The sequence below is a fragment of the Dasypus novemcinctus genome, chromosome 23, assembly GCF_030445035.2.
Source record: "Dasypus novemcinctus isolate mDasNov1 chromosome 23, mDasNov1.1.hap2, whole genome shotgun sequence".
NCBI lineage: Eukaryota > Metazoa > Chordata > Mammalia > Cingulata > Dasypodidae > Dasypus > Dasypus novemcinctus.
Genome location: NC_080695.1, coordinates 62,351,228 through 62,364,898, shown reverse-complemented (window position 1 = coordinate 62,364,898; position 13,671 = coordinate 62,351,228). Strand labels below are relative to the sequence as shown.

General features: G+C 62.6%; 1 protein-coding gene across 1 annotated transcript in view; it reads right to left on the bottom strand.

Moving 5' to 3' along the window:
- The window catches only part of LOC131275554 (uncharacterized), a 109,234-nt gene that overhangs the window by 86,902 nt on the left and 8,661 nt on the right, over positions 1 to 13,671 (bottom strand). The window contains 11 exon segments of the mRNA XM_058286234.1: positions 173 to 316; positions 971 to 974; positions 1,456 to 1,605; positions 1,745 to 1,785; positions 1,788 to 1,823; positions 1,826 to 1,888; positions 1,891 to 1,918; positions 7,589 to 7,753; positions 9,778 to 9,858; positions 10,989 to 11,102; positions 13,206 to 13,438. Of these exon segments, the coding sequence (XP_058142217.1) occupies positions 173 to 316; positions 971 to 974; positions 1,456 to 1,605; positions 1,745 to 1,785; positions 1,788 to 1,823; positions 1,826 to 1,888; positions 1,891 to 1,918; positions 7,589 to 7,753; positions 9,778 to 9,858; positions 10,989 to 11,102; positions 13,206 to 13,438 (1,059 nt within the window).

The following is a 13,671-nucleotide window of genomic DNA, read 5'->3' as shown; positions in this document are numbered from 1 at the left end:
AGAGGGAAGGTTGTCCAGTGCAAGAGCTGGGACTAGAATTTCCAAGCAGGGGAACATGCAGGGCAGAGGGGAGGGGGCAGGGGACCGCCGAGGGATGGTGGGAACAGGTGTCCCGAGCCCCCCGCTCCCGCCGGGGGCGCCAGCCGCGCGAGCCCGCCCCAAGGCTGCTCACCTTGGGCGGACCGCTCGCCAGCCTGGGCGCGTCGCACCGGGCCCAGCGCCTCCGTGCTGGGGCACCTCACCAGGGCCAGGTGGGCGTGGAGGCGGATCGCGGCGTCTTCCTCGGGGCTTTGGCACAGGCTGGACAGCGTGGCCGCTGGGCCGGGCAGAGGGAGGCCATCGCCCCAGGGTCACCCTCTCCGCCCCGTCGTGCCGTGTCCCCAGCCTGCCCGGCTCCGGCAGTCCCTGCGCTTTGCCCCTGTGTTCCTGATGACCGCGTTGCGGGGGCCTCCCCGACACACCCTCCCCCGTGGCCCCCTGTGGGGAACAGCACGGGCCCCCCAGTCATTTTCCTCTGCCTGCCCCAGCCCAGAGCCTTGGCCATTTCCACACACGACAAGATGTGAAGAGATGGGCAAGGCTGTGTCCCAGTAAAACTGTATTTACAAAGCCAGCAAAGCCCCTGACACACGAGCTCTTTTCTGTAGACCTTGGCTTTCCCTGGCCCCCCTACCTCAGCAAGCCGCCTCCCCCACCCCACGCCTCCCCCCTCCAGCCCGGCTGGCCACCCCCTCCCCTCACTCAGCACACACTTACCAAGCCCCTGCTCGGTGCCAGGCCCCTGCTGGCTGCCGGGTGACAGCTGGGGAGGAGGCACACCAGCTCCCGTCCCCGGCATTCTGGGCAAGAGGCAGAGGCGGACAGCAAACCAGAGGCTTATGGGGAAGGTAGAATGTTAGCTGAAGAAGGAAAAATCAGGGGGCAGGGCTGGAGGCATGGGGGGACCTGGGAGGCACAACTTTAGGTGAACTATCCTAGTTGTACAGGTGGAATTGTGTCCCCCAACAAAGACATGTTGCCGGCCTAACCACCCTAGCTTGGATGTGACCTTTTTTGGAGACAGAGACTTAACAGGTGGAATACCGGCAGGTTAGGATGGGGTCACACCAAAGGACAGCCTTTGATCCCTCATGCCTGGTGTCCTTGTGAGAAGGGGAAGAAACACAGACGGACACAGAGAAACAGGGAGGCAGAGGGTGAGGTGTGCCACCAGCCAAGGGAGGCCGAGGATGCCTGCCACCGCCAGGGGCCTCCCGCACAAGACACAGGCCCTCGGGAGCAGAGCCAGGCTCAGTGCACGCCACTGCCTAGCCAGGGCCTGCACGTAGTATGTGCTCAGTAAATATGTGATGGGTGGATGGATGGATGGACGGACGGACAAATGAATGAACAGTGGTTCAAGACCCACCACCACCCAATCTCAGCCCCAGTGAATCGACTCGCAGGGGTCACAGCAGCAGAGCAGGGAACCCTCCGGAAGGCCGGGATGGCCCCCAGCTGACTCTCGAGGAGGTGGCTCCTCAGGGACGCACAGGTGCTCAGCGCGGGGACGAGACCCGCGGCTGCCAGGCCGGCGCTGCCAATCGCCTTCCGCTCCAGCTGGAGCTGACACAGGATGGGGGTGGGACGGTGGGGCCTGGGTGGGGGCGCCCAGCCCACCCGCTCAGCCTGGGGCTCGCCCACTTGGCGTCGGCCGTGCAAGGGCCCCGGGGCGCGGGGCCCCGGCTGTCCTCCCCTGGCCGGCGGCCGCGGGATCCTGGCAGGTGCAGTTCCCCTCCAGGCTGCGCCCAGGATCCCCAGCAGGGCGCTGACGCCAGGCACCACCCACAGGGCTCGTCCAGAGAGGCACGGAGGTTGTGCCCCAGGGCCGAGACGCCGAGGACAGCGCTGGGCTGGCCCCCGGGGTCTGCAGCAGGGGCTGGAGACGAAACCGGCCCCCCCGCCCCCAGAAGGCTGCCAAGGGGTCCTTTGCAGGCCCCCCAAGTGCAGGTGGGCAGCACACTGGCTGCCCAGGCTCACAGGGTACTTCCTGAAAATGGAGGTCCAGCCACCCCGAGACGCTGGACAATCGGTCTTCAGCGGGGCCCAGCGCTGGGAATTCCTGAAGGCCCCAGGCCATCCTTTACTGCATCCAGGAGGACCCCTCTACTAGGCCAAAACAGGGTACACTGGGTTGAACAGTGTCCCCCAAATTCATGCCCTCTTGGACCTTGGAATGCGGCCTTATTGGAAATAGGGTCTTTGAGGTTGTCCTTTGGTTAAAAAGCTAAGATGGGAAAGCGGATGTGGCTCAACAGAGAGAGCTTCCGCCTACCACACAGGCGGTCCAGGGTTCAACACCCAGGGCCTCCTGGCCCGTGTGGAGTGCCGCTGAGTGCAGAGAGTGTCGCCCGCACAGGAGAGCCCCCCACACAAGGAGTGGCCCCTGCGCAAGGAGTGTCGCCCCGCACAGGAGGGCAGCCCGCCCAGGAGTGGTGCCACCCACATGGAGGGCTGACACAGCAAGACGACGCAACAAAAGGAGACACAGAGAAGAGATGGTAAGACACGCCGCAAGCTAGGGAGCTGAGGTGGAGCAAGAGAACGGTCGCCTCTCCCACTCTACAAGGTCCCAGGATGGGTTCCCTGAGCCTCATAATGAGAATACAACAGACACAGAAGAACACACAGCAGATGGACACAGAGGGCAGACAACGGGGGGTGGGCGGAGAAATAAGGGGAAAAAAAGTTAAGGTGACCTCAAAGGTGGGCCCTAAAATCAAGGAGGGTGTCCTCACGTGAAGAGGAGACCCAGGGCCACACGGAGGAAGACAGCGACAGCGTGGCCTGCGGCCACGAGCCAAGAACGCCGCGGGCTGCCGGAAGCCAGCGGCAGCAGCCAGGAGAGAGGCAGGGGCCGATCCTTCCAGAAGGCCCCAACCCCGCCACCCCCGCCACCGTGGACTTCCGGCCCCAGAACGGCGGGATGACGCGTTTCCGACATTTGGAGCCCCCCGGGTTGCGGTCAGTGGTCAGGGCAGCCCCAGGAAACGAAGAGCCAGAGGTGCCCACCCAGAGCGGGGGCCCAAGGCCCGGCCTGCTCAGCCTCCCACGACGCGCGGGTCCCCAGCGCCGAGCGTCTTGCCCAGAGGCCCCCGGTGCCGCGGATGAGGGACTGGCCGAGCCGCCCGCTTGGGGAGGGGCGTGGGAGACGTGGACGGAGCGGCGGCCAGTTGGGCGTGCCCTTGGCCTTGGCGGCCTTTCCGGTGGGCGCGGACACTGTCAGGATCTCTTCTAGACGTTACTTCAGCTGAGACGCAGCCGCGAGGCAGGCGGGCGCTGGACCCGCGCCACCGCAGGCCTTTGCGGGGACAGCGAGTCGGTGAGAGAGAACCATGGGGGCCGCCAGAAACCAGGCGTCGGCAGGACACGAAGAGAAAGAGAAGATGCCACCACGGGACGGGAACGCCAAGGACCAAGGACCCCGCAGCCGGCCCCAGAGCGCCAGCCTTCGGGGAGAAAGCACCCCCGTGCTGACACCTCGGTTTTGGACTTCTAGCCCCCAAACCAGGAACCAATAAACTCCCATCGTGTAGCCCAACCCACGGAGGGTATCTGTTTTGGCAGCTGGGGCTCTAAAACAGCAGGTTTCTAAGGCGGAACGTGGCGGAGAGCAGAGCAGCTTCCGCGGGCCCCCAGGTTGTACAAAATACATGAGAAATGAAACCAAGTTCTCTCTTTGGAATCTGTTGGCACACGAGGGGTCCGGCGTTTTGCGCCAACTTGCTTGCTTCCTTTCTGCAAACCAGCATGAGATGCCACTTCTCCTGGATGGCAGGGTCCCCAGGGAGAGGTCACTGTGCCTCCGTCCACAGCAGGGGAGATGGAAACCCAGGGGCTGGGTGGCATTTTCAGGGTCCTGCCCCCAGCCGAGCCAGACTCCCCCAAACAGCATCACCAGCTCCAGTTCTGGGCATGAAAGGGATGGGCAGGTGGGGACGGGGCGGTGGGGGCTCCCGGGCCACTACTCTCTCTGCCCGTCAGCTGGGGGCTTGGCTGCGGTGTGGCCGGGGCCATGTCACCCGGATGTGGTGGTGGTAGAAGGCCACCCACCCCTGCCACCGGTTGAGTCTGCTCTTCCCTTGGGATCTTGGGAGGACGTTAGGGGAAGGGCAGAAAGGCGAAAGGATTTGCTCGGAGTAACTGGAGGCTCATCCCTAACGGAGGCGGATCTGGGTTCAACCCAAAAGGACCCAGATCCAAGTGCATGGCCAGTGGCACGATGGCAAATGGTAAGCCCTCGTTGGTGGCACTTGCCAATTCCCATGGTGCAAATGCTCCCAACCGTGGCCTTTTCCAGCTGCCCAGGTGACAGTCCTGAGCGTGCAGCCGGGAAGCGCGGGGCAGTACGTGGCAGCCCCTCCCCTCGCACATCCACGCAGACACAAGCAACGTGGACTCAAGGGCCCGGGTGAGAGCACGAGGCACTGAGGTGGTTGGGAGGTGGCGTGGCAGGTACCCACTGCCTTCGGGTTTCCTACAAGCCCTGTAACTGCAAGCTTAGAGCCCGTCGTTTCTAACCACCGCTGTGTTCCACAGCCGGCTCGCCAAGGTCCTGAAAACCCAGCCGCCAGCTCTCGCGTGCCCCTGGCGCGACCCTCCCTTTGGCACCAGGAATCCCACCCACCCCGTCTCCTGCCCTGCCCCACGGAACGTGCTGTGGCCCCCGGGCCTGGCTCCTGGGGGCGGAAGGGGCCCCAGCCCTTCTTTGGGGGCCCAGACAGTCCTGCCCACCCCCTGGGCCATCTCTTCCGGGGGCCTCTGTGTGGCAAGGTCAGGGCCAGTCCAGCTGCAACAAAGGGCATCGGATGCCCCAGGACACCAAAGCCTTCAAACGAGACAAGAGGGCACCCGGAAACCAAGCAGGGGAGCCCTGGGCCTGGGTCTCCAAGAGGGAAAATGAGAAAAATGCATCCGACCAGCAAGCTGTCGTGAAGCTGGCACAGCTGGCACCGCCTTTAAGCCTCCCAGGGCCTCAGGAAGCACAATTGTCACTGCAGGCAAGGAACCTGAGCAACAGAGAGGCTGAGTAACTAGCCCGAGGTGGCCCAGCAGTAAGCGGAGGAACCTGGACTTACCCGGGACGGTCTGGCTCCAGGGCCAGGCATTTGCCGCTACACTCGCCTGCCTCTGAAATGTGAAGTCAGGGGTGTATGTGCGTGTGTGTTCTGGGCAGGCTGTGTGTCCTGGTGTGGAGGCACGTCCATGTTGTGTGGGTGTGTGTACATGTGTCTGCACGTGTCCGAGTGCATGGGCGTGCATCAGTGTGTGCGGCATTGATGTGTCTGTGGGTCTGTGTGTGCCTGCCTGGTGTGTTTACATGTGCCCCGCAGCATGTGGACATGCACAGCCTCGTGTGGGTGTGTGCCATGTGTGTGTTTCCAAGTGGGGCTGCTCCGCGGGGCACATGCGTGAATCTTGCTGGGTGTGCCTCAGTGTGCGTGTGTCTCGGTAGGTTTCCGTGTGGGGTGTGTCCTGGTTGGGGCGTGTCCGTGCCTCATAGGTGTGTGTGTGTGTCTGGGTGTAGAAGGGGGCTGTGTGTGTGTGTCCGTGCCCGAGTGTGTGCTGTGCACCTGCAGGTGCCCGCGTGTGAGCATCTCAGTGTGTTTTCCTTGAGAAAGGAGCGGGAGTGTGTGGCTGAAAGAAGCACGTTCAGTGTTTTTCTGTATTTGGCAAAGGAAAATAAATGCATCCCTTTTCTCCCAGCAAAAGAGGAAATCAGGGCCCGGCGGGAGGGTGGGGATCATGGAAAGGGGCCCCTTGGTTCGCAGGAGGAGGGGTCCCTGCCTCAGCCCGCTGCACCCAAGGAGGGTGGCCGGGGAGCAGAGCAGGCTCCAGCCAGTCCAGGACCACGCTGGGCCCCACAGGGCGTGGGCAGGACGCAGCGGCCCGGAGCCTCCAGCCCCCACCCGCGCGGCTGCCAGGGCAGTGGGGCCAGCGCAGGCCACGGCACCCAGAGCGGCCCGGGCTGGGGCCTGGGTTCCCAGGGTGGCTGTCCTGGAGATGCGGCCCGGAAGGGCAGGCCTTCTCCTCAGGAGAATTGGAGCAAGATCCTGACACTGTCTCTACTTAAAGAGGTGCCGGGGAAGCAGACGTGGCTCAACTGATAGAGCATCCGCCTACCATAGGGAGGGTCCAGGGTTCGATCCCCAGGGCCTCCTGACCCGTACGGTGAGCTGGCCCACGCGCAGTGCTGATGCGCGCAAGGAGTGCTGTGCCACGCAGGGGCGCCCCCGTGTAGAGGAGCCCCACGCACAAGAAGTGCACCCCGCAAGGAGAGCTGCCCTGCATGAAAGAAGTGCAGTCTGCCCAGGAGTGGTGCCATACACACAGAGAGCTGATGCAGCAAGATGACGCAACAACGACAGCAAAAGACACAGTTTCCAGTGCCGCCTGACAATGCAAGTGGACGCAGAAGAACACAGAGCGAATGGACAGAAAGCAGACAATGGGGGGGGGGGGGGGAGGGGAAAGAAATAAACTAAATCTTCAAAGAATAATAATAATAAATAAAGAGGTGCCGGGAGGCTTCAGGTGAAAGTCTGTTTAACATGATCACTCTCCTTTATAACAAAGATCAGATTATCGCCAAGCCCGTGATCCCTGCACCACGGTTTCACTTGTTCGATGTGACCTTGATGCCCCAGGACCCAATTCCTCTCTGTCCTCTCAAGACCAGCCCCCCCAAAAGGTAGAGCCGTCAGGCTCATAGAAGGAAACAGACAGCGCGGAGCCCTGGGGTCAGAGGTCAGGGCTCAGGGGCAGGGCTTCCTGCACTCTGAGCCTGGCCAGGGGCCGACAGGCCCTGCAGGAGACCCCTTGGGAAAGTGCAGGGGTCCCGGGCTGCCCCCACCAGCCCCAGGTATTTGGCCTCTGAACCAGCCACCATCAGCCCGGGACACTGGAGAGGGACACGTGCCACCCCGGGGCAAGCGCGGGCGCCCCCCGTGAGGCAAGGGGAGGGAGAGCAGGGCCGGCTCACCCCGGGCGCGCTGCCCGACTCTTGCGGCCTCTGCTTCCTCATCTATAGAACGGGGGGATGGAGAGCACCCCTTCTCGGAGGCCTCGTGGGGGTGACATGAGACCTCCACCCTCCTGTTATAAATTGTTGGTCTGGTTTCACGCGAATTTCCCGATCTCAGGGCTCATGGGCTATGTCGGGTTATGATGGTAATAACAGCAGCAGCTGCTCTCATTTAACGTGCTAGAACACCGCGTGTGCCGGGATGCCAGGAAAACCGCTTCACTGCATGGCCCCTTTCTCCCCACGAGCCGAGGAACAGGCCCAGAGAGGTTCAGACAAACACACAGGATCACACAGCCGGAAGGCGTGGCGCTGAAGACTCAAACCCAGAACCTTCTTATGCCAAAGCCTGCACCGAGCCTGATGCAGCAGGCGGAGGAGATGGGGGTCCCTTCCAGGGGTCCCACGAGAGGCTGGCGCCAAGTGGGGCCGAAAGCAGATCCCACCGCCCCGCGTCCGTCAGCTGCCATGCCAGGGAAGGGGAGCCTCGGGGGCCCGCAGGGCGGGGGGGGGACAGGGGCTCACCAGCAGAGCGTGGACCGGGGCGACCTTGGGCTGGGGGACGAAGGCCCCTGCCCAGAGCCACGCCTCCGCCTCGCCTGCCTCCACTTCCCCCGAGGCGATGCGCTCCTTCCCGGGGGCCACACGGGGCTCTGGGCCCACGAGGCCAGGGTGTCCACCAGCGGCTGCCTGAAACGCCGGGGGCCTGCAGGACGTCCCAAGGGGCCTGGCCCGAGTCATCTCGCCAGCTCTCAGGAGCAAACCGAGCTCGGACAGGCCCTGCGGGGACCAAGACGGGCCTGGGCCCAGAGCCTGTGCTGTCGGACCCCATGGGGACGGCGGCAGCCCTGCCACCCGGGAAACAGAGCTGGGGAAGCTGGAGCCCACCCTCTGCTCTGAAGCCCCCCCGGGCAAGCTGCAGAGAGAGGACCTGCCGGATGGGACCAACAAGCAGCAAACCACCTCGAATTCAAAGCTCTTGCAGCAGCCTGAACGGTGTACCCCCAGATTCACGTCCTCAGAAAGGGACCTTATTTGGAAATAGGGTCTTTGCAGATAAACTCGGTTAAAATGAGGTCAAATTGGACCAGGCGGGCCGGAAACCCAGTGACAGGTGTCCTAATGACAGAAAAGGGAGATCTGGGGACAGAGACACCCGGGAAGAAGACAGAACAAAGGTCACCGCGCACAGGCGGCTGCTCGCCCACGCACGCGGAGGGGCGCCGGCACCCACCCACGCTGGGAGCGGGGCCCGGGGCGGGGGCTCCCTCAGACCTGCCGAAGCACCCACGCCTGCAGGCACCCTGATTCCCCCACCCGAGTCCTCCATTGCCGCGGGGGGACGCCGCCCGGTGGCGGTCACCAGCACGTCTGCATCGGCAGCTCGCGGCCTCGAGGCCCCTCTGCCCGGGTCAGGGGTTTTCAGGCAGCAGAACGGCTGGAAAGCTCAGGACTGACCCTGGATCTCGGGCTGCACCGCGCGGCCGCGGGTTCGGGCCCCGCCCCTGGCCAGGGCACCTGCCCCCCCCCCCCCCCCCCCCCCCCCGCACACACACACCGTCCCCCCGCCTGTCCCACGTGGTCCCGGCCTCCGTTTGCGCGTCTCGGAAATGCTGTCGCCGACGCCCGGGCCGAGCTTGAGGACACGCGGTGGCCCCCTGCCCGGGCCGCCCACCCTCGTTCCCCTTCTTTTCCGGATCGGTTCAGGCCCTGGAGGACCCGGCCCTGGGGGGGGCGGGGAGGCAGCGCAGGAAAGAGAACTCCCCAAGGGGGTCCAGATTCGGGACGCCCCCACCCCCGACAGGCGAGATGCAGGAGCTTGTGGGAAAATCCAGAGCAACACGGAACAGCGTCGCCAGGGCAACCGGAGCCCTGACTCGGAGGCCCCTCGAGCATGATTAAAACGCCGCTGAGTCCAATCGAGTTTCCAGTGACGCCCCTGGAACTGGACTGAGAAGCACTGCCCATCAGATCCGGACTCTGCTGTGTGACTCGGGGCAAGCTTCCTAACTGCTCTGTGCCTCTGTTGCCTCAACGGACAGGAACGCTAGGACTCTCACATACCCCACGGGCTGTTGGTTTTGCAGGGTTTGGGCTTTTTTGTTGTTGTTGTTTTTCGTTTTGGAGCCAAGACAATTTTTTCAGGCCTCAGGTATGTTGGAGAGCCTTTGGAAAGCTCCCAGGCTCGAGTCTGGCCCTCAGGGACCCGTGCGTTCAGCCCCCCCGCCCCAGCCCCGTGCTCACGGTGAGGATGCTCAGAGGCCCCCTCTGAACTTCGGGGTCTCTTTCTGCCCCTTCTGGCCCCGGCCCCGCGGGGTCTGGGCAGTGGGATCCCGGCGTGCCCAGCGCCCCCCACCCCGACTCTCTGACCCCACCCCCAGCTGGGGGTGGAGCCAAGGCGCATTGGCATGCTAATCCCACTCTCCTCGAGAGGGTCCCCATCTGGCGGAAGGAACAATGCCCGCCTTTGTCCCGCGGGCCCTCCCGCGTCCCCCCGGGGCAGGGCGGGGCTCGGCCGTGGGAAGCGCCAGGCTCCCCACTTCATCAGCGTCCTGGCAGCCTTCCCGGGGCCGGAAGACCCGTCAGTGTCACTGGGAGGAGATGCGACAGCACCCTCCATCCCAGAGCCGGGACCTGCGAGGGCACCACGACCACCCGGCCCCGCCCGGGACCCCAGCCCCCGGCCCCGCCCCCGCCTGGACACCACCCCCTACCGGCTGTCGCGGCGAGGCCTGTCGCCGGAGTTCCAGCCCTTCGTCAGCGGACAGGCCCGGGAGCGCCAACACCAGCCCGTTCTGCGGCCTGGAAATCAGGGCGGGCAGCAGGCAAGGCCAAGCGGGGGCGGGGGGGGGGGGGCGGCGAGGGTCATCTCGTCCATCCCCCTGCCTCCAGACATGCCCGCAGGGCAAGTGGGGACAGCACAAGCACCTTCCGCAGGGCGTCCTAAGACCCACGGAGAGAGCACCACGTGGCCGGGATTCTCTCCCTTATTCTTTCGTTTCACAAGCATTTATTGGGCACCTACTGTGTGCTGGGTACTATGCAAGAGACCAGGGATGTGGTGGTGAAAAACCAGCGTGGTATCTGCATGCGCTCATAAAAGCTCAATGTTTGCTCTGATTAAAATCGACCTATTCTAACCAGAGCCAGAGTGCCTCTCCTGTGCTAAGTGGATGGCGATCTCGTCCAGTATTTTTGGTGAAATAAATACATAAATATCTTCCAGAATTATTAACAGTGATGCCTAAAAAAGGGGGTGGGGGGTTTTCTGCCCCTTGTCCAAAAGCTGGACTAGTGCAGTCACCGGGTGTGCAAAAACCCACAAAGAAGTAAAGGCCTCCGTACAGAGCGCGCGCCCCTCGGGTTTCGGGAGCTGCTTGGCTTGGGAAACCCACCCCCGCCTTCCCTCCCCGGTTCCCCTCCAAGCTGAGGCTCGCTGCCTCGGCCTCCCAAAGTCACGGAAGGAAGGAAGCCAGGTGCCTGCTGCCTGCGCAGCCCCTGGGCTTGCGGCTTCCCCGGCTGCCTGCAGCCTCCTCCGCTCCGGCCACGCCGCCAAGCAGGCTGGGCCCCGGGCTCCTGCCCGCAGCGCCGGCCCCCGCGTCGGGCGCCTTCCCCTAACGCGCCTTCTGTTGGCAGAGGTGCCATGCCCAGCGCGGCCTTCGCTTCCTCCGGCACCGCCCGCCACGCTGCTCCTTGCAGGGCTGTCACCGCTCTCCAGTTGGCTCTGGTGCCCCGGTGTGGGGCAGCTACCCCGGGGCACCCCTGACCCCTGGCCCAGCAGCCCCCCCTGCCCCCCCGCCCGAGCAGGCTCAGCTGTGTCTCCCTGCGGCCGATGGCTCCAGCCCCGCGTGCTTCCAAGACAGGCATCGAGGCCACAGGCCTCCTGGGCTGGACCAGCCTCTGCCCGGGCCACCACCACCCCCACCCGCTTGGGGCAGGCCGCGGGCACCAGCTTGGCTCCAGAGCCATGCCCAGCGGGAGAGCACGTGGGCAGGGAGCGGAGAAATTCAGAGTAGAAGAGCAGGTGGAGGGAGGCGAACTGGGGGGCGGGGGTTCCCGGTGAGATACCTAGGTGCAACCCCTGCCATCACCAAGGCCACTGTGGCAGTTTGATATAATTGATGAATTCCAAAAAGAAATACTGGATTATGCTCATAATCTGATCTGTACCTGGGCATGACTGAGTTATGAGTAGGGTGTGGAGTCCCCACCCCTTGGTGAGTAGGGCTCAACAGATAAAGGCATGGCAGAGGACAGAGCTGAGGGTTTCTGATGTTGGAGTTTTGATGTTGGAGTTTGATGCTGAAGCCTTAAGCTGGAGCCCTGGGAAGTAAACTCACAGAGGAAAGAGAAGCCAGTCCCAGGAAGGAAGGAACCTTGAAGCCAGAGAAAAGCAAACCCCAGGAACATGGGAACCCAGGAAGCCTGAACCTGTGCAGACGTCGGCAGCCATCTTGCTCTAAATAGACTTTGGTGAGGGAAGTAACTTATGCTTTGTGGCCTGGCATCTGTGAGCTCCTACCCAAATCAATACCCTTTATAAAAACCAGCCGGTTTCTGGCATTTTGCATCAGCACCCCCTTTGGCTGACTGATACAGTCACTAGCAACAAGTAGTAACATCCCCAGTCACTGTGGAAGGTGCCTGTACTGTGTCCATCTGAGCACTGCTCCCAGCTCTTCACGTGACCCATCCCACGTTGTCATCAAAGCGACCTTGCGGGCAGGGCTACCGCTATCCTCACTTGGAAACAAGGAAACCAACACTCAGCGGTCAGGTCAGGGGCCAGCGGCCACACAGCTGGGAAGGGGCAGCCCTGAGACTGGAGCCCCAGCCGTCCTTCCCCTAAACCTGCGCTTAACCAGTGCCCTGGGTGGCTGATAAACGTGCAAAGAGTGGCTCTCCAGGAAAAAAAAAAAAAAGAGCCCTGCTTGGTGTGCAGTGCTTGCCGATTTCCTGGTGTAAATGCTCTCACCGCAGCTGATTTCAAGCCACGGATGTGGGATCGCTGAGCACGGGCTCGGGGGAAATGCACACGAGCACCCCACTGTCTCTCCACCACAGGTGCCGAGGCGTAAAAACCTCAAGGGCAGTCAAATAACTAGCCAGGGTGGTTTTGAGTGTTTATTCCCTCTGTTTCTAATCTTACTTAATCGCAAGCTAATAAAACTCTATTTTTTAGCATGGCTGTATTTAGCAAGCCATCCGCAGGAGTCCTGGAAATCTAATCATTGGCTCCTGCCCGCCAGTATAAGCCACTCCGTACTGGCACACACGCCTGCCTCTAAAATACCTGACTGTACACAGTTGGCATTTAATTAATGCTGGTGACCCGGCTCCCTATTTGCAGAACACCAAAAGAGGTTACGGTCTGTGTCCTACTCCTGAGTGACCTCCCGGGCAGCCCCGAGCTGGCGCCTCGCCTTCTCCTGTGCGCCCTGCAGTGCGCCTGGCCATCCCAGCCCCGCTGTCCCCCCACGTCGAAACCCTCCGGCCTCTCTGTGGAGGGCCGGGCCGGGAATTTGCTCTCTGTTGAGCCATGTTTTTGTTTCCAGACTGAAAAACAAATCTTGTCTCCTGCCCACCGACGACGGGGAGGCAGGCCCACTGCACGCTGAAGCCCACGGGGTCCACCCCCCGGCGGCCCCCGGCTCGAGGAGCTGGCTGGGGCGCTCGGAGGCATCCCTGGAAAGCAAGTTTCAGGAAGAAGGTTCTCGGGCACCCCTTCTCCCAACCCCATCATGCCCGGCCCTCCCTAGTGGGGATAATTTACTTCCTTTGCAGCACTACAGGCACAAGGAAGGAGCACCGTGCCCCTGGGGCCAGCACCGTGTCCAGGAGGGGAGACACAGCTCACGGCTCCCCTTGTCTGCTAGTCACAGGAAATGCCCAGTCAGGGGCTCAAGGATTCCTGAGATTGCTCCAGGCCCGGCCAAGCCAAATCCAGAAGGTTAGAGTTGGGGGCCCAGCAGAGCTTCTATTCACCCATAGAGAAATGAGAAAAACACCTCCCCGTTGCTTGTACCCAGCTTGCACTGGTACAACTCCAGCTAGACTTCTTCCCCTTCCTGGCCTTTGCAACCAGGCACAGTTGCACAGTCCACAACCTGCCCAACTGTACACGGCAGCCCTGATGCCAAACATCTGGGAGGCTGGGCCCTAAAGCAGGGATTTGGGCAGGAAGAAGAGGGTGTTCCAGGGACAGAGACTCCGGCCTGGGGCTGGAGAGGCTGCTTACCTCAAAGCCTGTGGTCTGAGCCAGACTCAGCTTCCTCACCGATGTGGCCACTGTGTCCCAAGGTGGCGTCTCCTGCCACTCGCAGAGCAGGCTGCTCAGTGTCAGGTCTCCATCGTCTTGGTCTGAGACAGGACGCACTGGAGGCGGTGACCGCATGGAGGACCCCAGCATAAGCCAGAGGACCCTCCCAACTACACACCTTCAGCACACCTGGGGCAGCAGGTGAGGCAGGCACGTACAAGGAAAGTTGTGGCAGTGTGGCTGCTAACAGCAAAAGATGGGAAACCGCCTCAGTACTCATCAGTAGGGGGTGGTCGAATAAACGCTGGCCCACTCAGGCCACAGAACCCTGAGCGCCCTTTAATGGAAA